The 22,175-nt window shown below is 38.0% G+C and overlaps 3 protein-coding genes across 4 annotated transcripts; 2 read left to right on the top strand and 1 right to left on the bottom strand.

Annotated features, from left to right (window-relative positions):
* The first annotated feature begins 827 nt into the window (after nucleotides 1–827).
* On the top strand, nucleotides 828–8,956 carry LOC141811807 (uncharacterized). Its single transcript, XM_074699862.1, has 11 exons — nucleotides 828–881; nucleotides 954–1,022; nucleotides 1,114–1,165; nucleotides 1,347–1,420; nucleotides 1,512–1,642; nucleotides 1,747–1,813; nucleotides 2,837–3,180; nucleotides 3,275–3,581; nucleotides 3,719–4,488; nucleotides 8,334–8,456; nucleotides 8,763–8,956. Exons 1-11 carry the CDS (start codon nucleotides 857–859, stop codon nucleotides 8,820–8,822), a joined length of 2,022 nt encoding a protein of 673 aa, XP_074555963.1. The 5' UTR covers nucleotides 828–856; the 3' UTR covers nucleotides 8,823–8,956.
* Nucleotides 8,957–10,052: 1,096 nt separating this feature from the next.
* Nucleotides 10,053–16,752, bottom strand: LOC141811921 (transcription factor GTE4-like). 2 transcript variants are annotated; one of them, XM_074700000.1, is made up of 5 exons: nucleotides 14,963–16,752; nucleotides 14,830–14,875; nucleotides 14,633–14,749; nucleotides 14,461–14,531; nucleotides 10,053–10,447 (listed from the first exon to the last, which is right to left on the bottom strand). In XM_074700000.1, the coding sequence occupies exons 1-4, from the start codon at nucleotides 16,544–16,546 to the stop codon at nucleotides 14,476–14,478; spliced, it is 1,803 nt and encodes a 600-aa protein (XP_074556101.1). In that variant the 5' UTR covers nucleotides 16,547–16,752; the 3' UTR covers nucleotides 10,053–10,447; nucleotides 14,461–14,475. The 2 variants fall into 2 exon arrangements, with proteins under 2 accessions (XP_074556101.1, XP_074556100.1); XM_074699999.1 differs by having other exon boundaries at nucleotides 14,461–14,537; nucleotides 14,963–16,751.
* Nucleotides 16,753–19,327: 2,575 nt separating this feature from the next.
* On the top strand, nucleotides 19,328–20,750 carry LOC141848245 (basic leucine zipper 6-like). Its single transcript, XM_074736302.1, has 4 exons — nucleotides 19,328–19,916; nucleotides 19,994–20,084; nucleotides 20,184–20,310; nucleotides 20,403–20,750. The coding sequence occupies exons 1-4, from the start codon at nucleotides 19,546–19,548 to the stop codon at nucleotides 20,516–20,518; spliced, it is 705 nt and encodes a 234-aa protein (XP_074592403.1). The 5' UTR covers nucleotides 19,328–19,545; the 3' UTR covers nucleotides 20,519–20,750.
* The last annotated feature ends 1,425 nt before the right edge of the window (nucleotides 20,751–22,175 follow it).

Raw genomic sequence — 22,175 nt, 5'->3', positions numbered from 1 at the left:
ACCTTTGCTATTGTCATTTTGCCTTCTAAACTTTATGTAGAAGTTGAAATTGTGAGGATAAAATGACGACACAGGAAAACAATAACTAGAAGGGGTATTTCAACGACACTTATAAAATGTGAGGTAAACTAACAAAAAGAAATTATAGAGGGTATTTTGTAAAAAATAAAAATTTATAAGGTAAAATGAAATTAAACTAGCAAAGTAGCTCTAGTGGTCACACAATCATATGTGAAAAGATAAATTGAGAAACTGTAATTAGTTACGACGGAGGAGGACATTGTCTCGACTTAGTCGAGATTCGACTTTTGCTTACTTCAACAAGTTTGTTCTGTCGTAATCAACTCAATTATGTTTCGAAGATAATAAAGTCACACACAATGTTGTTTGATACAGTGGGAGTTTGTACATGATTGAATTGGTTTTTTTGGGACAGATTTACTGTAGTAGATAAAAATTGAATTTCAACGAATTCAAGGTAACTCTTTCTCTTATAGTGATCAGTTGTAGATTTTTAATTTATCTTTTCACATATAGTCGTGAGGTTGATCGTATAAAATTGCAATTGTGACGAATTTTATCTTTTTAGTGCAGTGGGAGTTGGTATCCTCGAAAGATGGACGGTCGAGATGGCTTCATGCTTCCTAATCATCCGGAACATCACGCCAACCGTTTAGCCACACGTGTCGTCCTTGAGCTTGCGCGCTTCCACACTCTCGCGGGCCCCGCTCTTCCCTCCCCTCCCGTCGGCCTCTACGGGCTTAGCCACAGACGATGTGTTCCATATCCATCGGCCAGCCGCTAGGGCGGAGGCGGAGGAGGAGCCACTCCAGCGCAGCCCTACCACGAGTCGGCGATGCCAGGCACCATCCAAGTCTCAGGTAGCTTTTCCTCCCAAGAAATCCGATCTCTTATCGTGCCATTTGCACCTCAGTATCTTACTCAAATTGCAGTTCTCGAGTTGATGGAACCTCCTTCCTCTACTTCGCCGACGGCGAAGAAGAAGTCTTTCTCTTTGAAAGGTCTGTTGGTTCCTATTCCCTTTTGGATTTCTTTTTGTATGCTACCCCCGTATCCCTTTTCGTCTTTCGTGCTTATGCGCTTTCGCTGCAGTTACTTCGGGGAAGAGAGAATATCAAACAATGGGCAGCGGGGAACTCTCACTGTGAGCATTCCTTTTGAAAGTCTCTTTTCTCTTCTTCACTTGAATGGTTACTTAACAAAGTCCTCTTTAACCACTGTCAACATTTCTGTGCGCTTGGTAGTGTCCTTTGATCAGTTTTTTTTTGTGTTAATAAAAACAAATGAAATCTTAAGATATTAATCCTATTTGATCGTGCGTGCAGCCCTGTTGTTTCTCTGAGAGAGAATCTAGTAGTCATGCTGTACGGTTCAGATGGGAAGTTGATGTCTCGAGCAGGTGAAATTCATTGACGTATTTGATTTCTATTACCAACTTGATGGCTGTATCTGACTAAATGCTAACCAGAAGTTTTTATGTCACTTGGAAGAATTCAAGACCATTTCAGTGGTTGAAAAGGGGAGATTAGACAATTCTTTTACTATTGAAGATGGTAGCATTGTCAATGTGACACTGAGATTCTTACTTAGCAAAGAGGAACAGTTAAGGGTCCATGAACTAGTACGATAATCTCAAGCCTTTCCATCGTTTGCTTTCATGATACTTAATCTTTTTGAGGAATATTCTGATGCTTCATCTGAAACTCGTTTATCATGTTTCTTAAGAGAAATTCTAAACTCAGAAGGAAGCACCGGGAGTTGCATGATGAAGACCTTGAGAAAAATGTTCATGGTAATGTTGTTATTCTTTTGTGAATATCCACTGGATTGCATTAGACCTTTTCTTTGTTTGGTTTACAAGCTCCAGGAGAGAGAGCTAGGATTAAATGGACAGCTAATAATGCATAACTTAAGAAGGAGTGACATGAGTTTAGTCAGTCAATGCATGCAGGCCAAGTTGTGTATCCAGTCTGCATTCAATCAAAATATTCTTTTTGAACCACCTTGATTTTATTGCTCTACAATAGATTTGGCAACATAAGGTAAAAACAATCTTGAATCAGCTATATGCCATTCTAGCTATATTAGCTAGAGAATTACAAAATGGTTATCATCCTGATTTATATATTTCCTTTTAGTGCCATAAGGTAAAAACAATCTTGAATTAGATTTCATACAATCCCTGCACAGGTCTCCATTCTGTTCGGGATTTCAATAAGAGTGATGCAAGATACAAGATACTTTCAACACATTTCGATCTCTATTTTGAACAAAAATATGCTTGAAGTGCAGCCCAATATGCAGCAATAGGCAGATTCGATGGTATTCTAGTGAATGCGCCTGCTGCCATCCTTATCCCATTCTAATAACAGAGAAGACTAAAAATCCAACATTTGGATCTATTTGAACAACCGCTTAGATCCACAGAAAAGTTTCAAATTAGCAATAGGCGGATTTCTATAGTTGAATTTGCAGTAGAGGTTGAAAGTAATCCCTTTAGGGTAAGAGAGGTAATCTTTGGCAGTTGCTGTAATTCCATACCAAGGACAAGTGGGATATGGTGCTTGTTGAATAATCATTCATTTGTGTTGATCCAAATAAATCAAGTTTTACTAATTAGAGCTAGGGATGCATCATTGATTTTTCTTCAAATGTTGGATTTCACAAACCATTTACCGGGATACCCATTAATCAAGATCTGGAATTTGTGTTATACATAAAAAATGAAGTCCCATAACAAGGTTGCAATATGACATTTAAAAGAAATAAATGCTCATAGTAATTGTCTCACATAAATTTGTTATTCTCAATGCAGATGGTCCATCAAGCACCACATCGTCTGCAGATGCTGAAAAATACTCCCAGGACTCGCTTAGAACTGAAAGTTATGAACAAAATGGAGTAGATGAAGGACGAAAGACAGAGTTTGCCAAAGGAAGTGCTACGGAAAGATATGTTTTCCAAGAAGACAGTTCAGATCTTCAAAGGGAGTATGAAGCAATCCCAACATCAGCAAGTGCTGCCGAGGAAACTACCAAGAAAACCACTACCTTCCCTCCTAAACTGGAAGATCAAAGAAGTGACAAAAGCCCATTGTCAAGAAGCCCAATAAGCAATGTGAGGACAATGATTAGTGTTTTTGAAAGTAATCCATCTGAGGTACTCACAGTTTTATGTTTGATCTGTTGGACCTGTATCCATGAAAATGTCTGTTATTTAAACTTTAAATTTGTTCAAACTGTTTGCGCTGTAGGGACTGCAGCATGATGTTAGCTCTAACATATCACTTGCTAGCAAGAATCAGCAGGAAGGCTCTTTGAAGAGAATCTCATCTGAAGAAAGTATTGAGAAAAAATTCATTTCTCAAACAATGGCAAAGTCATTTTCTGCAGAGATGCTTTCTGATATTAACTTGCAAAATGACCAAAGGTTTGGCAGACCACGTCTCTTGAAGAAACAAGATGAAAAACAGCACATAGATAAAGCTACCAAGCTGGAAGCTGTGGCAAAGAAAACCCAATTTTTGGTTTTTGATCAAAAGGTCAAGAATACAGGATCAGGTAAGCTCAATGCTATTGATATAAAAAAATTACAAAAGCACATATGCAGATTCCCTACATGTTCCAACATCTAAGCTTTTAAAAGAAAGTTAAGTCTAAAACTATTTTGAACAAAATCATCTTGTATGAATTTGCAGAGATTGTAAAAGGTAGGGCAGATGCTTACTTTGTCAAGGCAAGAAAAGATTCTTCTGTTGCATTCCAACCCAAGGTTTCTGGTGCAAGTGCGGGAATGAAATCTGATATTCTGCAGAAGGATGCTAATGATTTGGATGCAGATAACTCAAACACTACTTCAGATTATTATCTCCCTTTTGATGACAAAGAGACGCTTCATTCAAGTGTTAGAACAAAGCCTTTTGGATCTGAAACTATTAAGGAGAGAAAATATAGTAATTCCACTGAGTTTAAGTTAAATTATAATTTGGGTAAGGATCCATCCTCTGAAAATTCTGATGATATGCTCCTGAGGGTAGATCAAGGTGTTAGAAAATCCAAGATCACTGCGAATGTTGGAAATGATGTCAATCTAGTTATGCATGGAACTGAAAATCAAAATAAAAATCATGGCTTTTTGAAGGGAAGTGAGCAGTCAAGAAGTACATTCAATCAGCCTTTTGATATTGATAATCCTTGTAGTACAAGGACACACCAAGAGTTTTTCTACTGTAGATTCTGCAGTGGCCATTGTATTGAGCAAGTAGCTTCTTGGACTTTATCTGGATCAAGAGAACTCCTATATACTCGAACTGAACGATACGTGTTCAATACATTTGGCATTTGGGTTCCACGGAATTTATGCATCACCACCGGGAGTAAACAACTCAGGACTCTCCTTGAAAGTTGCAAGATTTGTCACGGATCATTGTCCATGGAGGAAAAGATAAGAGCAGAAGCCCACAAAAAGGTATGGGTTCCTAAACTCTTACCTCTGCCTTCTTTTGCATTAATTAATTAGCATGCTGGTAAACTTTGGGCTTTCATAACTAATTAAAGAACCTTTTATCCTCTGGTTCTACTTCAACAAACAACGCCAGATAGAACACATTCAACTTTGGTCCAGTTGTTGGTAGATAAATTGACCACTTAACTGACACACCATGAGTCAATTCCCCTCATGTGCACTACTAAGCAAATTTATACAACCTAAAGTTGGGACATCTTTTTCTTTTGAAAAAAATCTAACCTAGGTGGAGAAATCTTACTAGGTTAAAGTTGGCAAATCTTTAAACTCAAAACAATATGTGAAGGTGCTAGTCTAGATGTTCTTTACTAACACACATATGCACACACTGATTGTTTGGAATTATATGTAAATGTAAGAAGGCTTAAAAGTTGAAAAGTTCAATATGATTCTTATTAATAAATGACATTAACATGATCTAATAACTTTAAAATAAATAAACAATTTTAATTTTTGCTAGTTATAAAGATATGAAAATGTAGGTTTAATTTCAGAGAATTTGAACTGAATAATTTAAAATGTAGTAAGAATTACAAGTGAAGGAAGTCAACAAGGAAATGTTGAGTAGGACTGTGATAATTATAATTACATGTGCATACCTACTCATAATCCACACAAATAAGAGTTAATACCTCAATTTAATATAACCTTCTTAAATGTAACACAACTTTATTTTTATCTAATCTAGTACAACCTTCAAGCTTATTATTAAGATATAGCATCTGTTAACTGGTCATTTGGTCTTCAATTAAATGATGGCGTGGCATCCACTTGACATGTTGCCATGTATACAAATAGTTATTTTAGATACTTGTGTGGGTGAAATTGGTTCCATGCTGATTTATCACCTCTAATATCTGCTTCAACAGTTCAAAGTTGGACCCAATTAAGATTCTAAAAGATTGATTTTATCCATGTAGGCATTCAAAACAGTGTTTTGCACACATGCAATATATGCCACACCATCATTTTAACAGAGACGAGACAATTAGTTGCATGATAAACTTTAACACGAAACTTAAACATTAAGCTATACAACAATAATAACCAAGCTTTATCCCACTAGGTGGGTCGGCTAACATTAAGCTATATTAGATAAAAATAAAATGTCACAGCAACAACTGAAAACCACAGATTAATGCAACTATTCCCCTCTTGGTTTGGCATCACTGACAGCCATCCACGTGGCTATTATCATCCTTGCAGGTAAGATTGTGGAAACTACATATAGCCTACCCATATGCTAGCCACAATTATAAATGCTTACCATATGCAGCCAGAACTACATATACACTCCCACTTTCACTAAGTGGTGGTACCAAGTGTCTTCTCAAAGATAGGAACCATGTGGTATTATGGTGGCGTTCGTCTACAACTCACATTCCCCACCAACATTTTGTTGGGATATATTTCTCTTTTGCTTATTTTTTTTCCTATCCTAATCATTGATGTAGGAGAATCTGAATATTTTTATTATTATTTTTGATAATTTTTGATTTTTTTGATATTTAGAGTATTTTTGGTAATTTCTATCTTTTGTATTTTAGGATTTTGAGTCCTTTAGGATTTTTTTTGGATTTTAAATCTGTTAAGATATGTTTCCTTTTTGTTAGGATTTTTTCTTTCTTTTGCATCTTAGGGTTTTGGGTTTTTATAAGTGTCTGCTTAGTTAATGTTTAAAGAGAAATTTTTTGGTTTAATAATATTTTCGACAGTGCCGTTTATTTTCCTATCTCATGGTATTCTTTCGAATCAAAAGGTTTTAGAAGATTATTTTTCAACATTCGCAGTCGATCAACGGAATCAATATTGCCATGTAGGATAATCATTATCCCGTCCGGCGTTAGTGGGTATCAGAGCTCTTAGATCACATGGATGGTCGTTGTGGCTGTGATTGTGGTCATGACAAGTAGGTTCCGACTAAGGAAGTCTCGCACCGTGATCATAGCACCTGAAACGAGATACTTGAAGATCTACAGAAACAAGTCACAAAGTTATCCTAGCGTCTAGTGGCGCAAGATCGTAAAGGTCGTAGGTTCCTTTATTACCCTTCTAAAAAATTATTAATTTCTAATCGAGGAGAGATGTTGAAGTGCAAGTATGGTTTCGAGGGATTATGGATCAACCGCCCCGCTACCTACAACTTCAAGAGAATGTCGGTTCCGCAGCGTCTCTATGTTCTCCTTTCCTCTCACGGCGGTGGAGACAACCATGAGAATGCGAGACTTCGACAACATGGAGTACGACCAATCCTACTCTCCTGATTGTCCGATCATAGGAGGTGGCGAAGACGACGACAAGATTGAAATATTTGGCAATCCAGTATATGATGATGATGATGAAGCAAGTAATGTGGATTCGGAGGAGAAGGGTCGCGCCCTACACTTCGAGCAGCAGTCGGTTCTCGAATCCATCACCGATGTCGGCGACATCAATTTTGTCTTAGAGAAAGCCACGAAGGTCGATCATGTATACTCCTTTGATAACCACTCTGCTAATGTCCTAATCAATATAGACTAGCATGGACATGGATGAAATGACAAAAGAAAAGCAACAAAATATCAATCAGGTATTCATGGTGGAGGATTTAAAGTCAAAAGGATCTGTTGAAAGCATGACAGTAGAAAATCGTAGAAGAATTCTAGGTGAGAAGCAGTTAGAGAGAAGCTCTAAGGAACCCGACACCTTAGTTGCTGTCAAAGAAATTCATTTTCAATCAAATCTATCTGATACATTCACCAAGCCATCATTCCTTATTGGAGTATTAGAAAATGCAAGAACTTTCAAAGATGATTGAGAGATTTGAGCAATTTCTCAAGGATAAGTACAAAGGAGTTTGCGATCTACACAACCTTCAGGCATCATGTCAGAGGATGATCGTTCTCAAGAGACATTGGACTTTAAAGCTGTAGTTGTGCCAATACCTTTACCTGATATGGCGTTGCCATCTTGTTTTGATGTAATGATAAACCTCGACAAGGTTGAGAAGTCTCTGACTATTGGTGTTGATGATATAAATACGTAAGTTGTTGATGCAAACGATCAGAAAATTGAAGTTGATGAAACAATCAACTTGGTTGAAATACAGTCTGCTGATGAAATTGATGTGTGCGAAATTGATTTTCAACTTCTCAAGTTTGGAAATAAAGTTGCATCTAGATCGCCAAGTATTTTCAAAATCCAACAGTTGCTAGTAGATTTTGTGGAGTTAATATCAGAAAATCTTCTTCCTGGACTACCACCTGATACTATTTTAAATTCGATGATGAGTTCTTTTCAATTAGGGGTGATTAATGCAGGAGGGTTCGAAAATTTTTATAATTATTTTTGATAATTTTTAAGTTTTTTGATATTTAAAGTATGTTTGATAATTTTTATCTTTTGTATTTTAAAATTTTGAGTCTGTTTAGGATTTTTTTAGGATGTTGAATCTGATAAGATATTTTTTTTCTTTCTGTTAGGATTTTTTCTTTCTTTTGAAACTTAGGATTTTTGGTATATATAAACGTCTGTTTAGTTAATGTTTAAGGAGAAGTTTTTGATTTAATAATAGTTTTGACAATGTCATTTATTTTCTTATCTTTTGGTATTCTTTGGAATCAAAAGGTCTTAGAAGATTGATTTTCGATGTTCGCAATCAATCGATGAAATTAATACTATATGCAGAATAATCGCTATCCCATTGGGTATCAATCAGTGACTTCAAAACTGACTGATAATTTGTAAATGTTAAAACAACAGGTATCCTGTGAAAGAATGACTTATTTTGATATCATAAAACATTGTAGGCAAAGTTGTCGAGTGATCCATCTGTTGCAGCGGCGCCGAGCGAACATATCTATTATAACCCTCCAAAATTGGGCGCTGAAGATGTTGGCGCTTCAAATTTGAACGGAAGACTGCTTGCCCAGGTATCTTAAACACCCTCACAGGGAGTTCTGAACTGAATTTAATTTTTGATCTTGATCAAATGCAAAGGGTTTTTATTTGACTTATTCCGGAAGAACAGAAAAGTAGGGAAAGAATAAAGAAATTTCAAGAATGTAGTTTCCAAATAAGACACATCATATTTGAGATTCAACATTTTTTTTTATAAAAACTAAAAAAATTACTGGTCCTCGCTTTTTGTGTGTGTATTTCGAGAAGTTCATTGCTTTATTTGCATGGTTTACTACATCTGAAAAGAAATCCCGACGATACAGTTTCCTTCTTTGCAGGGGGTACGAGTCATTATTGTTATCGTTGCCTGTGGGACACTTCTGCTGGGAACCAGATAGAGTAAATGAGGTCCTAAACTACTACCGCAAAAGATTATCTAACTTGTAAATACACTGCAACTGTTTTCTTTTTTTTTCTTTGTATAATAATTGTTATATTCTTATTTAAGAAAAGTTGTAATCTTTTTTACATTAACTTGTCACTTGTTAAATATATAATTATAATTTTTTGTGTAATGATTTATGTTACGTTTTGTTGAGTTTGGGTTACATGTAAGAAAGGTCTTATCCGTTATTATTATTGAACACTGACTGCAAATCTATGTAATTGAATGTTTCTTTTATTTTTTTAATTGGAAACGCAGTGATGAATGTGAAGCATAGGTTGCCTTAAATGTTATATCAACACTATCCTTCAACTTGGAAAGGTGGAAGAACTCATCTGTGGATCCATATTTGGACAAAAATACCATCTATCAAATCTAACAAAAATATTTTTCTTCGTGCATTTTTTTTTTTTACTTTAGAGTAAAATTATAATATTTTTTAATAAAAAATCACGTTGGCATCCACATTCTGAACTCTAAAATGTCAATATTATTAGATCCCTTGTTAATTTTTAAATGATGGACAAATCCTAATATGATTTATAAACTTTATACTAAATTCAATAAAAAAATCTATAGTAATTTTTTTTTAAAAAATGTAAATATTATATTAGATTATATGAATTCTATTTTTTATTTGAAGATGTATTAAAACCATTAATAAAAAATCAACAAAACCCACAGAGGAGCTAACTATCTGTTAATCTTTTTTATGAACTATTATTTCGAGTTGTGGACACGACTTTTGGCGAGTTATTTCCTGTCATTAGTTTGCTGGAAACTCTCTTTGCCATTACACAGCCTACACACAGCAGAAAGGAAAATAGATTGTCACGTCCAACAAAACAAATTTTTCTACCATAGACAGGTTGGCCAATTGCAATAAGATTGGCTTAAACAAGTACAATTCTGATTAGAATTCGTTCGACAAGATGAGGCACGGTAAAGAACACTGCAATTGAACTTGATCATGATGCTTCAAACACTTAAAGGTTAAGCAAATCCACCCCAAGCAAAATCGTTTTATTAAACACATAATTGAGGCCTTCCTTTTTGGAAATGGACCAGTCAAGTCAGGATATTTTACTAATCAGCATTTGGCCAACACAAATCCAATTAGCATCTACAATCCGTAAATCACAGAATCAAGCAAACAAATGATGCAATGAGACGTACACAACAGTGGTGCAAAATGGGTGGTGTCAGATTTTTTCACATGGTGAGTTATACAAGTCAGGTTGGATGGCTGGGCTGCTGAGGAACTAAATATACATCATTCGGAGCTGCGGGACAAACACCTAAACTAAAATAATTTTTATCGATAAATTACACCCTACAATGGCTATTTGCATGAATGAGGAACTGGAAATGAGACCAGAAGGCTTTCTACCACTTTCAGTGATGTCAAACCAAGACTACTTAAAACACTATTACTAGGTAATACCAGATCTTCATACATCACATAACATACTGTTTTCAGTCAGAGTCCATGTTCCCAGTTATCACCACCGGCGTGTTTTATAGCAGTATCCCAAATCATTAGTCCAGCAGCAATCTGATTTAACGTGTAGCTGGCTTCTGTTGTTACAAAACAAAAATATTTGGTGTGAACAAACGAAGTAACAAGAGTACCATGATGAACTTAACAAATGATGAGAGAAAAGTCATGAACGGTAATTAAGTTGCAACATATCAAGCAGATGGGAAAAAAAATGTAGAGGAATATTTAGGGGGAAAATCATAAATAACCAAGAGCTCCACATGTTTGAACTGTTAGAAGGTGCAAAAATATGGTATATTGACCTATCAGACTACACGAAAGTCCCTTTGGTATTTTATACATTAACACTGTTTGTGTTTATCTCACTTGCAATAGATAACGTTGACAAGCTTGTACTGTTGACCATTATATCTAACTACATATTGATAACATTCACAAACATTGACAAGCCTGCATTTACATTTTTCTATGAAATAGAAAGCAAGCTCTAACTATGTGGTAATTATATAAATTTTTGGAGTCTAGTGAGTTTGAGTTTCAAGATGTATCTTTGTTGCTTTAAGGTTTGTGACTTAGTTTGGTCAAATTCAGATCTTTCGTGAATCATTGTGATAATTTTTATTGTTAAGTACGGAAGAAAATTGTCTGCCATGGTCATCTTAAAACTAGTGGTACTTGGAGGTCTTTCTGGGAAAAATGAGGAATTGTATAAAACGCATGACTAATGATCTATAAAGAGGGTATATTTCATGCTCCTGGCCCGCTTGTGGACCAATTTAGGATGAGATCTGTTGTTTCCAAAACATCTGATTGTTAAATGACCAAGATCTTGGTTAAATTCCTGTTAGACTTCACAGGATCAATCTGGTAAGGGGATAGGTTGGCCTTGTGGACTGATGGCTGCAAGAGAAGCAAATCAGGGTACAGAGGTAGATATGCTAGTCTAAGATGATCAACAAGTTGCTAGAAGAGTTATAGCTAAATTAACTTGTCATTGATCAATAATTCAGAAAGTCTGCAGACTAACAGTGATTGGGTTCACTTGATACCATTTTCTCAGTAGCATCAAGCACCCATTCAAAATCCTATAGGGACTTCTGAAAAAAAAAACCACTACATAAAGTCCACTTGAAATTGATCAGAAATCGAAAATAAATAACTAAATTAATTATCTAATTTGTATAAAATTGGATGATCTCTACCAACTTGGCTAATTCCAAAATGGAATCTTACAGCAAGCACAAGGTGCAGTGTTATGACTATACACTAAAAGAATAGTGTATTAATGATAAAAACAAGTTATTACTAAAATTTAATAATTTATCAGGAAAATTTCATTTTACCCTTTATACTTTACCAACTTTTTTTTATTTCGCCCTTGTATTTTAAAATAATGCATTTTGTCAGCCATGGTTTACAAAACATAACCAAAATATCCTAGTCTTAATATTATCTCTTCTCCCACACAAAGTATGATCATTTTTTTTCATGGCCCATGCTATGAAATCCAACGAGAGGCACTAGAACACATATTGCCCGACTTATTCGCCGAAATCCAACAAAAGACTAGAATCATCTCTTACAAAGACAACCCTTGATTGCTTGTTCCGTACCTATGTGAGGCATTGCAAGACTCAACAAATCATTATGCTCCCTTACTAAAGGAAGTCGAGTTCTTCTTGGCAAAAGATGATGAGGCAGTTAAGATTTATTTTTAAAAAATTGTTATATTTATCTAATGAATTTGTTGGAGTTTTTGAGCAACTAAATTGTATTTCTATAAAGAATGTTCGTCTATAAAAAGGTCAGGAGCTCTTGTATTATATCATCTTTAAATTAATAATAATTTTCTCTTTTGGTGATTTTAGTTGTTCTAGGTGTTGCATCATATTATACAACCAATGATAAAAAGTGGGCCTACAAAAAAGTTAGAGAAATGAAAGTTAAGATAAAAGATGGAAATTGCTGCATTAGCAAGTTAACGAATGAAAATTATTCACCTACTAGATGCAAAGTGATAGTTATAGTGATGATAGGTATGTTAATGGAAGGGCATCTAGTATAATAATGGACTAAAATGGTGGGTAGATTTTGTTGGAGATTCTCTAGAAAATTTCTAGGTGTGCAAGTGTACATTTTGGAACGACTGTGCCACCGAAGCTTGTGTAGATTGGGTTGATAGCATCAAAGGAAGATGGAATGATGTAGCAAACTTAGATGAAATGATACATGTGGAAGCAAAGCTTAGAACTAGCTTATACTTGGTGGAATCATTAAAAGAATGATGGCTCCAAGCAGGTGAAAGGAACAGTTGCAACATGGGATAAGAATTTTGGCTCAATTTTTGCCTCGAGAAATTCATCAATTTTGGCTCCAAATAGGTTATTGAGAAGCCAGTATACTTGAGTTTCATAAATTTTAACTTAGATAAACCTAGATGCAACTAAAGTTCAAGATGCTAGTCTTTGTATAAGTGGACAGAAAATGGCTGTGCTACACGAAGTTCCATGAAGAGATCTCAATAAAGTGACACGTGCACCAACTCACATTTGGAAGTTGAGGTACAACATGGCCACATCATCTCTAAAGGGCATGGTAATAACCCTATCACTCATGCATCAACTAATAAGGTGGATAATTAAACTAAAGTTGTGAAAAACTCAAGAATCCTCAGGTAACCATTGAAAGTAATAGAAATAACAGAGAGAATAGTCTAGTAATCATGAGAAAGTAGTGGTCAGGTGCAGTATGATAACATATGTTGGCCCTATGTAGTGTCAAAAGAAGATTGATAAGAGAGTAAAACTTGCTGAAGATTAAGAGGCTGCGTTGAAAACCTGAAAAGTATTGAGGAGGAAAGGCCTTAAAATTTGAATTAAAAATTAGGTGGCAGAAAAAGGGATTGGGTTTATGCCACTTGTGAAGGTTTTCAACGTATTGAGGAGGAAAGGCCTTAAAATTTGAATTAAAAATTAGGTGGCAGAAAAAGGGATTGGGTTTATGCCACTTGTGAAGCAGTGATCACATAAAGACAGTTGCTTTCTCCTCAAACAAGCAACAACAATTATTCAAGGGATTCTGCAGACATTTGTGGATGATAAAAGCTTAGCTACTTGACAATTTGAAAATAGGCTGAGAATTTTCTTTCTCAAGCAAGTGCCCGATAATGGTCTCTGGAAGTAATTTATTAAGTCCATAAATTATCCCTCTTCCACCACTTAGACACTATGGTAGTTAAAGTCAACCCTTGAGAAGCTATTATCATTTATGAAAACTTTGTCACATTCTATGGTTTTTAAAGTTTGGTATTATCATTTGATACGATGTTATTAGTGGAAGCATTTTGATGGTTAAGTTATAAATTAAAAGTGGTTCTGCAGGAGCAAGGTTACCAAACTCACCTAGCTAAATACCTTGTAGAAGTTTTGAGGAAAATTATTTCCATCCTATTTTAATAACACAAGAAAAAAAAACAGCCATCTACAAAGATCATAATCTGATTCAGCATGATGGTATAAAACATATTGAGACATATTGGTGTCTCATCAAAGAAAAGTTGAATCAACATTGATTTTTTTTCCTTTTCAGTGGAAATCAATATTGATTTGTATTCAATTAATCAATTCAAATAATTTATTTACAAGTGCCAATCATTAGGAACGGCCTTAACAGTGAAGCTTTTCATCCAATTGAACACATAAGCATAAGAGAGACATATGCAACATCACAAAGGATTAGGGGTACTTAAGGTAACAAAGTTATGATTAAAGAAATAATTTGTGAAATATTACATGATCTATGTTAGTCAATGAAATAACTCAGTTTATATAAAGCAATTGATTTTTATTGATCACAATATTGCTGCAAATATACAACTAGTCTAGGTATCTTTAGAAGACAACATAACCTTTTATTCAAACTCTTTTTGCCTACCTTTTTTTTAATATTCCAACTGTAAAATTACTAAAATGAGAAGAATGCATGACATATTACCTAACAAGAACTTCAGAAAGCATAATAAAATTTGATGACTTGAGACATAGAACACACGATTGACATTATAGTTTAATATGAATGAAACAAATAGTACCTTTCCCAAGTAAGTTCATGTTCTAGGTGAATGTGCAGCATCTGAACCATATGCAGAGGAACTTTCACTATCTGAATCTGAAAAAGGGTACTTCCTTAGTTATAATGCTTAGGTGAAAAATACTTGCAGCATTTTATTTACCAAGAAACAAGAGCACAGTAGATTATGCTACCAGTAGATGAAGATCCAGAACCACTACTAGAGCTGCTTGAACTAGATCGACTTCCATTATCTCCCTTCTTTTCTCCTCCAACAGGTGAAGAAGAAGCTACATATTTCTCATCCACCACTGAGTGTCAAATTAACCAGTCAGCAACATAGAATAATAGTGTAATAAAGAAAAAGCATCTGTATATAAACACAGTTCACCTTTCTTGCTATTCTCAGGCAACTCAGTAACAATTGGATTGTGAGTCTGAAAATAGGTAGATAGAGGTATGATTAAACCTACAATTCATGCTATAAACGACAACATAGAAAGTTAAGATGTGCTAACTCCTACCTTTCCATGTGATGTTTCATGTGTATCAACTTCAGTCTCAGACTTAGCGAGAATTGCAAGCTCAGCCTTCCTCTTGTTCTTGCTCAGACTCTTCTTGTAATTTGTAATAAATCTATCCAGCTCCCAAAGGGTCTCCACGTCAACACTATCTATATCAACTTCAATCTCATCATCATGTTGGCTAAGAGAAAAATTTCTCTTCTTAATAATCTGCACGATGTTCTCCAACTTCTCTGGAGGCAGATTTTGCAGGTTATTACTTAGTCTCTGCTTCTCCTCAAAAGTCATGTCCCTCTTATTCAGATCCTTGGCCTTAGGTTTCTTTAAAGCTGGTGCTCGACCTATGTGCATTGGGTGGCTCACTGGCTTTATTTTTTGTTCAACTGCGATAGGATGCACGGTGGAATCTGACCTCTCCAGCATTCTCGTGTCACTAGGCATTCTCGTGTCACTAGGCCGAGGCTTCTTTGAGGCTGGTGGGTAGGAAAGATAGGAGAACTCACCCTCAATGGCAGGCCACAGCTCCTCAAAAAGTTGCAGAAGTTGATCGGCCATAACGTGGACGTCCTGTCCCTTTGGATTGTAAGTCATGGCATTGCGAAAGGTCAGCCTAATATCCTCAGCAAAATCTCGTGGGGAGCTGTACCAGTTCTTAGCAAGCCGAGACTTAACTGTGCCAAAGTCCATCGGATGCTTGATAATGGTATAATAATCATGGAGACCAAGCGCCTTGGCATCAACTGGTTTGTTGAACACCCAGCCAAACTTGTGCTTCATCAGCTTGGAGAGAAGTAAGCCACAACTCTTGAAGGCTTGTGCATAGATCTTCTTCTCATCCATAGGGGAACTGTCGAATTCTGATAAACCCAAAGATGGCTTCTTTCCAGTATTCGTTTTGGACTTCTTCTGGCTATGAGGATCAGGCTGTGATAATTTATCCTTCCCTAGAAGAAAATCAGAATTCTTGTAGTATTGGTTGACCTTCGGAGTCCGCTTCTCCTTCTCCGCTCCCTCCCCCAGGTTGTCGTTCGCGGCATCAACAGAGACACTGGCGAAAGGGCGGAATTGTCCAGCAAGCGCAGTCGTAGGCGTGGCGACCTCCGGTGCTCTCTTTGTGGAGACAGGTGTGTTTGGATCAGTAGCCGAGAGCTGTGAATGTGCGTATCCAGCAGCGGAGGCGACCAGGAGCTCATGGGCCTCTAGACGGCGGGAGAGGGTGCGGATCTGCTCGAGCTCGAAGGCCAGTTTCCTGCGCAGATCCCGCACCTCCTGACGCGAACTGGGAGCAAGGCTGACGGTGGCGATGCGGCCATGGCCGTTGGCCTCGGCCGAGAGTCGCTTCGACCTGAACGAGGCATCGTCGGCAGCGGGAGGAAGATGCGATTTTTGGCGGCGGACGGGACCAAGTTCCTCTTCTTCTTCTTCTTCTTCAGCGGCCGAGGCCTGCGCAGGTGGCTGGGAATTGGGCGAGGATCTAGGGATCTTGTTGAAGGACTTGCGCGCGTAGACCTTGCCGCTCTCCGCCCACCTGTGATTACCGCGGGAACCGTCACCTCCGGCGCCGACTAGCGGCCCAGACGCCATGAAATCCTTCCCCACGATCGTTCAATTCCCGCACCGACAGAAAAGGGGGCAGGAAAGATCCGAACACAGCTGCAATCTACATCCACCTCTAGGGTTCCAGACAGGGTAAAAAAAAAAAAAATCGAGATTTCAAGGAGAGATCTGCGGAATTCGTTAAGGCCGACCGGATCGGAGGAGCGGTGGAAGATTGCGAGGGTTTTGCTTGCGATTGGATGCTTCGGTTTGTCAGATTGCGAATGAAGAAGTGGAAGACGGCGTGGACAAAAATGGTGCTCGCTGACGCTCGGAGTGACAACATCGGGATTGACACGTGGCCGATTTCGTTTTCAGAAAAACATTCTCAATTTTTCTTCCTTTTCATAGAAAATATCATATATTTTTAAAAAAAAAAACTGATCGAGTATCCATTAAAAAAAATTAAAATTAAAATTTTTTTATTATTAAACGTTATTAAACGCGCGCATTTAGGTTTTGAAATTTTTATGTTCCCGTACTTAATTTCTATAATATTAAAATCACACAACCCCTTCTTTGTCTACATATTCCTCAGTTAGATATATATATATATATATCTTTCAGTACTTTTAATTTACCCTGTCAAATTAAAATACGAGAACATCAATGTACACTTAATCTAAGGGTATATTGATTTTAATTTAAAATGAAGATATGATAAAATTTATCATAAATTTATTATAAAACTTAAAACAATGATATTCATTCACCAATACCATCAATAAATTTTTAAAAATTTTTTGATTCAAAAAATATTAAATTTTTAAATATTTAAATAATATAGGTTCGGACAAAATTGACTGATAAATTAAAAGAATTTTAAATAATTTTAAATCAAAACTAATGTATTCTTATAAATCTCTTTAATATATATATATATATCCATGCTCTTGTATCTGAATTCAACAGTATAATTTGAGAATGTTAAAATTTTAAATTTATAAAAATTTATTATAAATTTATTATAAAATCTAGAATAATGATACTTATTAATCTATACTATTAATAAGTTCGTAAAACTCTTATAGTTCAAAAAATATTAAAATTTTAAAATGTTAAATAATATAAATCTAGATAAACTAATTAGATACACATGATGCACTAGTGTGATTTTGATATTATAAAAATTAAATACGTAAAATGAGAAATACCGAAACCTATCTGCACGGTTCAATAAAATGTCATTTTAACAAATTAAACCCAGCACTCGAGGGAAGCCAGCCAAATGCCGTGTCCGTATACGAACATCAAAGAAGTTTACAGTTGGAATCGGAATTGGAATCGAAGGGAGACAAAAGGAGACAGTTATTTGGTTCTTAAATTGCTACCGTACGTACGTACGTGCATCTTTTATCTTCAGAGAAGCAGAGAAGACGATATACGAAGGCTAATGTTCCTGTCAAGATCAGCCTCTGGACGTGCGGCCTCTCCTCAACAATGCGCCGGCACGAAGACAGATAGTGGCACGATGGAGAGATCACCTGAGTCTGTAAACACAGACACCGTGAGAAGAAAGGCCAAGATGACTGGCGCGACCACTCCGATACCTAATTAGTTAGTCTTTGGTAGACGAGATGAAAAACACAAGGGGCAGAAATGTAGAGATCGCATACCTCGATCCTCTGAGAGGGCTCTCCTTATATATTGAGAAAAGGGGTAGTACCACGAAAAAAGTAAGGTGGGGATTACCTCCAAGGTGAGGCTCGTACAAGTAAGGAGTGACGTTTTAATGACGATTATACTCTCGAGGACGGAGGCGTACGTTCAGCGGCAGGTCGCCATACTTAGTAGAGGAGTGTCAGACTTCCGTATGAGTACTGGAGGAGTGGTCGATGGGATGGAGAGATGTAGGGTGGAGGAGTCGGCACAGATTGATTCGCCTCGGGCAGTACGTGTGGCCCCCCATCTCGGATTCGGCTGAGCTATCCGGGACAGGGTGCTGTCGCAGATTCGACTTAATTAGATGCGAGCCGAGGGCAGATTCAGTTTATATCGTGGGGCCTGCTTTCGGAATTCGACTCGGATCTGATCCGAGGATTCAGATGGGTATGGAGGCGAGATCGCACTCAACTTCATGGATTCGGCGCGGGCATACGCAGATGTTGGATTCGGATCGGGCCATAGCGGTCTCGGACTCGGCTCGGACTTGGCTCGGTCGCCTTTAGAGCGTCATCCTAGATCCCTACTATGTGACCATAACAGCTAATATTAATTTAGCTTAATTGTCCTGCACAGTAGAACGATCGAGTTCTTGATCTCTAAGCTGATGAAGCGATCAGACAAGTAGCTAGCTAGTACTGACCAATGGCCAGTGAAAGTACAACGCTAGCTATCTACATGCATGCTTTGTGTGATGAATGAGAAGACATGCACATGCATGAGACTTGGTGGCTAGCGGACTCAGGACGAGAAGAAGCAGAGCATAAAGCTAAGTAAAACATCCTGAATATATGCAGGTGAATGAACAGATAGATAGATAGACATGCTACGTGTGTGGAGTGAAGTGGGCGTGCAAGGACTGCACATGGAGGAACATGATTTTGAATCCACGTACGTCTCCGTTCTCTCTCTCTCCCTCTTCCTCTCCTCTCTTTTGTCTTCGACTTTCCACACTAGCTCCATCTCCTCCGCCTGTAACTTTGAGTTTTACTGATGGCGAATGTTAGTGGAATGATCGGTGTGCCCGTGTCAAACAACCTTTGTTGTTCTTACTGTTCCTTAATGCCCCCTGCTTCTCCTCCTCTTGTTCTCTCTGCCTCGATAGCTAGCTGTTTCTAGCTGTCCCTCTTCCCTTTGTCATGTGACGCTCACTCTCAACGCCATGCCGCGCCTGCCTCGTGCCATGGAATAAGAATTCTCTTCTCCGGAAGCACCACCGCCACATTCTCCACCGTCCGCCATCAGCATAATTCCCCACGCGCAGCGCGAAATCCTGAACAGTCCCTGGCATTGCTCCTTGGCTGTGGGCTCCGGCGAGCGGAAGCATGGCGCGCGAGTTGCATCCCAGAGCCCCCCACTCGGCGGAGGCCAATTGGGCCAGTTTTGGCCACCCGATCTCCGGCGGCGGCGCAGCCGAGGCCTTGTGGGTCGACGAATTCCTTGAATTTTCCGCCGCCAAGCGCGCCGCGCGCAGGCGGTCGGCCAGCTGCGACTCGGTCGCGTTTGTCGAAACGGCGCTTGCTGACGGGAACGACGCCGATCAGCTGATCATGTCCATGTTCTCCGACGAGGTGTCACGCTCGCCGTCGGAGACCGCGCCGGGCCCTGCAGGCGACAAGAGCACGGAGCAGAAACCTACTGCTGCTGCTGTTGCTGCTTCTTCAGCGCAAATTGTCGATCCCAAAAGAGCCAAGAGGTGAGAGAGATATATATGCATAGCTAAATAAATCCTGGCGTTCGATCCTTACTTTGTTTCCTCAATTTTCCGAGAAGGATACTGGCAAATAGACAATCTGCACAGAGATCCCGAGTTAGGAAGCTCCAATACATCTCAGAGTTAGAAAGGAGTGCGACATCACTCGAGGTACATGAAGATAATTCACATGCATGCATAAATGACTGTACTCCAATTTCTATATATAATTTCCTTTCGTTTCAATTCCTTTTCTTCCGATCCCCTAAGACTGAGGTGTCAGCATTGTCTCCTCGAGTGGCGTTCCTCGATCAACAGAGATCTCTGCTTACCCTGGGCAACAGCCATCTGAAGCAACGAATTGCTGCGCTTGCCCAAGACAAGGTCTTTAAAGATGGTAAGTTAGTTAAGTTCCAGGTCTTAATTCGTTTTGGTTCTTTAATTTGTTATATAATAATCTGGGGAGAGAGAGAGATGGAATTGTTGCAGCACATCAAGAGGCGCTGAGGAAGGAGATAGAGAGGCTGAGGCAAATCTACCAGCAGCAGAGCTTGAAGCAGGATGAATCTGAAAACATGGCCACAGACTGCGCCCCTACCACGTGATGCCTCCGTTGTCGGAGAGGGACACAAGGTCCCTCCCTCGATTAATTATGACCACCATTGCTCCTTGTTGACTTGGTAATCAAGACTTGGGATTTGTAGTCATGATTGTAGAAGAATCTGTTTTTTTTTTTTGTAATTTAACCACTTTATTTTTATAAATTTTCCCTTTCATTTTGGCAACTCATGTTGGGGGAGCGAAAAAGGGATGGTAAGGCTTGTGGGGTTGCTGCAGTCGTTGCTCGCTCCAGTCCTCGTCAATCCGTGCACTCGTCGTTCGTCCATAGTCCGTCCTCCTCCGGCCGTCTGTCGCAAGCTCCTCTCCAGTGGTTGTTTCCTCCACCATGTCCATTCTCCTCAGTCCTGTTTCCTCCCCTTGCAGCAGCAGCAACCAAAGGTAGAACTAAAGCTCCTCTCCAGTGCCTGTTTTCCTCCAACCTTGCTTAAGTTTTAGGGATTTGATTACATGTTTAGGGTTTGCCATGTTGTTGATTTTAGGGTTATGATTTTGTGTTTTAGGGTTTGCCATGTTGTTGATTTTAGGTTGTTAAATTTAGAGTTTCTGATTTTGTGTTTTAGAGTTTGCCATGTTGATTTTAGGCTGTTAATTTTAGGTGTTGATTTCATGTTTTAGGGTTATAATTTTAGGCTGTTATGAGGCCATAATACTTAAAGATTGGGATTTTCTGAGAAGAAAGACATAGAGTTTGTCCTATGGCAACTGCATTACAGAAGAATTGAAGAATTTAGGTAGCATATTAATGATGCAGTCTCTGTCGGTACAGGATCAAATCTACCAGCAGGTAGGAAGGTCCTAGTTCACCCTGATAAAATTAAGAAAATCCACTATGTTTTCAGAGGCTTCCTGATAGAAGCTACTGGATTTTACCATGATATTATATTGAAGATTATAAGCAAAAGTATGGCCTTCCATTGAGCTACTTTGATGAGGGAATTGAAAATGAAATTGTTTCGACGAAAGATGAAAAGAATTTGCCTGAGATGCAGAAAGGGCTTGTGTCTTGCCACCGGTGTTTGATATATTTGGGAGACCTTGCGCGTTATAATGGACTATACGGAGAAGGGGACTCTGTTAGTCATGATTTTGCAGCTGCTTCAAGTTACTATTTGCAGGCAGTTTCACTCTACCCTTCAAGTGGCAACCCACATCATAAGGTTTGCATGTTGTTGCATTGAGCAGTTCAAATTATCTAGCTGCTTCTGTTTACATGGTTCTTGTTCTATTTATTATCTATATAAAATCTATATGGTTGCAGCTGGCAATACTTGCTTCCTATTCAGCCGATGAGTTGTTGGTTGTATATCGGTACTTCAGAAGTTTGGCAGTTGAAGTTCCCTTTTCAACTGCAAAGAGATAACTTGATAATTGCTTTTGATAAGGTACCTTTATATGATCCAACTATTATGATTCTGCATTTTTTCGTTTCTGTTACTTATGTGGTCCATAATTTTTTGCATACGTGCATCAAGCTGGTGTTTTTTAAATGTGTTGAAAAAAATTTGTTTTTTTTGGATTACTTACAATTGCAACATTCTGATTGCCATCTCTTTGCTACATCGCTGATACCTTTCACTGCTATCACTTATTTTGAATAATTAAATACTTGATCATGATACTATGATACAATGCTTTTGAGCA

The sequence above is a fragment of the Curcuma longa genome, chromosome 17 (genome assembly GCF_044706935.1).
Source record: "Curcuma longa cultivar G26 ecotype Majalengka, Jawa Barat chromosome 17, ITB_CL_G26_1.1, whole genome shotgun sequence".
In the NCBI taxonomy this organism is placed as follows: domain Eukaryota; kingdom Viridiplantae; phylum Streptophyta; class Magnoliopsida; order Zingiberales; family Zingiberaceae; genus Curcuma; species Curcuma longa.
Note: the sequence above shows the minus strand (reverse complement) of the source record. Positions and strands in the feature narration are given on the sequence as shown.

What these genes read in the sequence shown, in the direction of transcription:
- LOC141811807 (XM_074699862.1), top strand. Translation starts at nt 857, where the DNA reads ATGCCAGGCACCATCCAAGTCTCAG. An exon ending in GAAGTCTTTCTCTTTGAAAG is followed by an intron (nt 1,023 to 1,113) that starts GTCTGTTGGTTC and finishes CTTTCGCTGCAG; the next exon opens with TTACTTCGGGGAAGAGAGAA. An exon ending in GAAGTTGATGTCTCGAGCAG is followed by an intron (nt 1,421 to 1,511) that starts GTGAAATTCATT and finishes GTCACTTGGAAG; the next exon opens with AATTCAAGACCATTTCAGTG.
- LOC141811921 (XM_074699999.1), bottom strand. Translation starts at nt 16,546, where the DNA reads ATGGCGTCTGGGCCGCTAGTCGGCGCCGGAGGTGACGGTTCCCGCGGT. An exon ending in ATGAAACATCACATGGAAAG is followed by an intron (nt 14,876 to 14,962) that starts GTAGGAGTTAGC and finishes ACCTATTTTCAG; the next exon opens with ACTCACAATCCAATTGTTAC. An exon ending in TTCTGGATCTTCATCTACTG is followed by an intron (nt 14,538 to 14,632) that starts GTAGCATAATCT and finishes ACCCTTTTTCAG; the next exon opens with ATTCAGATAGTGAAAGTTCC.
- LOC141848245 (XM_074736302.1), top strand. Translation starts at nt 19,546, where the DNA reads ATGGCGCGCGAGTTGCATCCCAGAGCCCCCCACTCGGCGGAGGCCAAT. An exon ending in GATCCCAAAAGAGCCAAGAG is followed by an intron (nt 19,917 to 19,993) that starts GTGAGAGAGATA and finishes TTTTCCGAGAAG; the next exon opens with GATACTGGCAAATAGACAAT. An exon ending in AGACAAGGTCTTTAAAGATG is followed by an intron (nt 20,311 to 20,402) that starts GTAAGTTAGTTA and finishes GAATTGTTGCAG; the next exon opens with CACATCAAGAGGCGCTGAGG.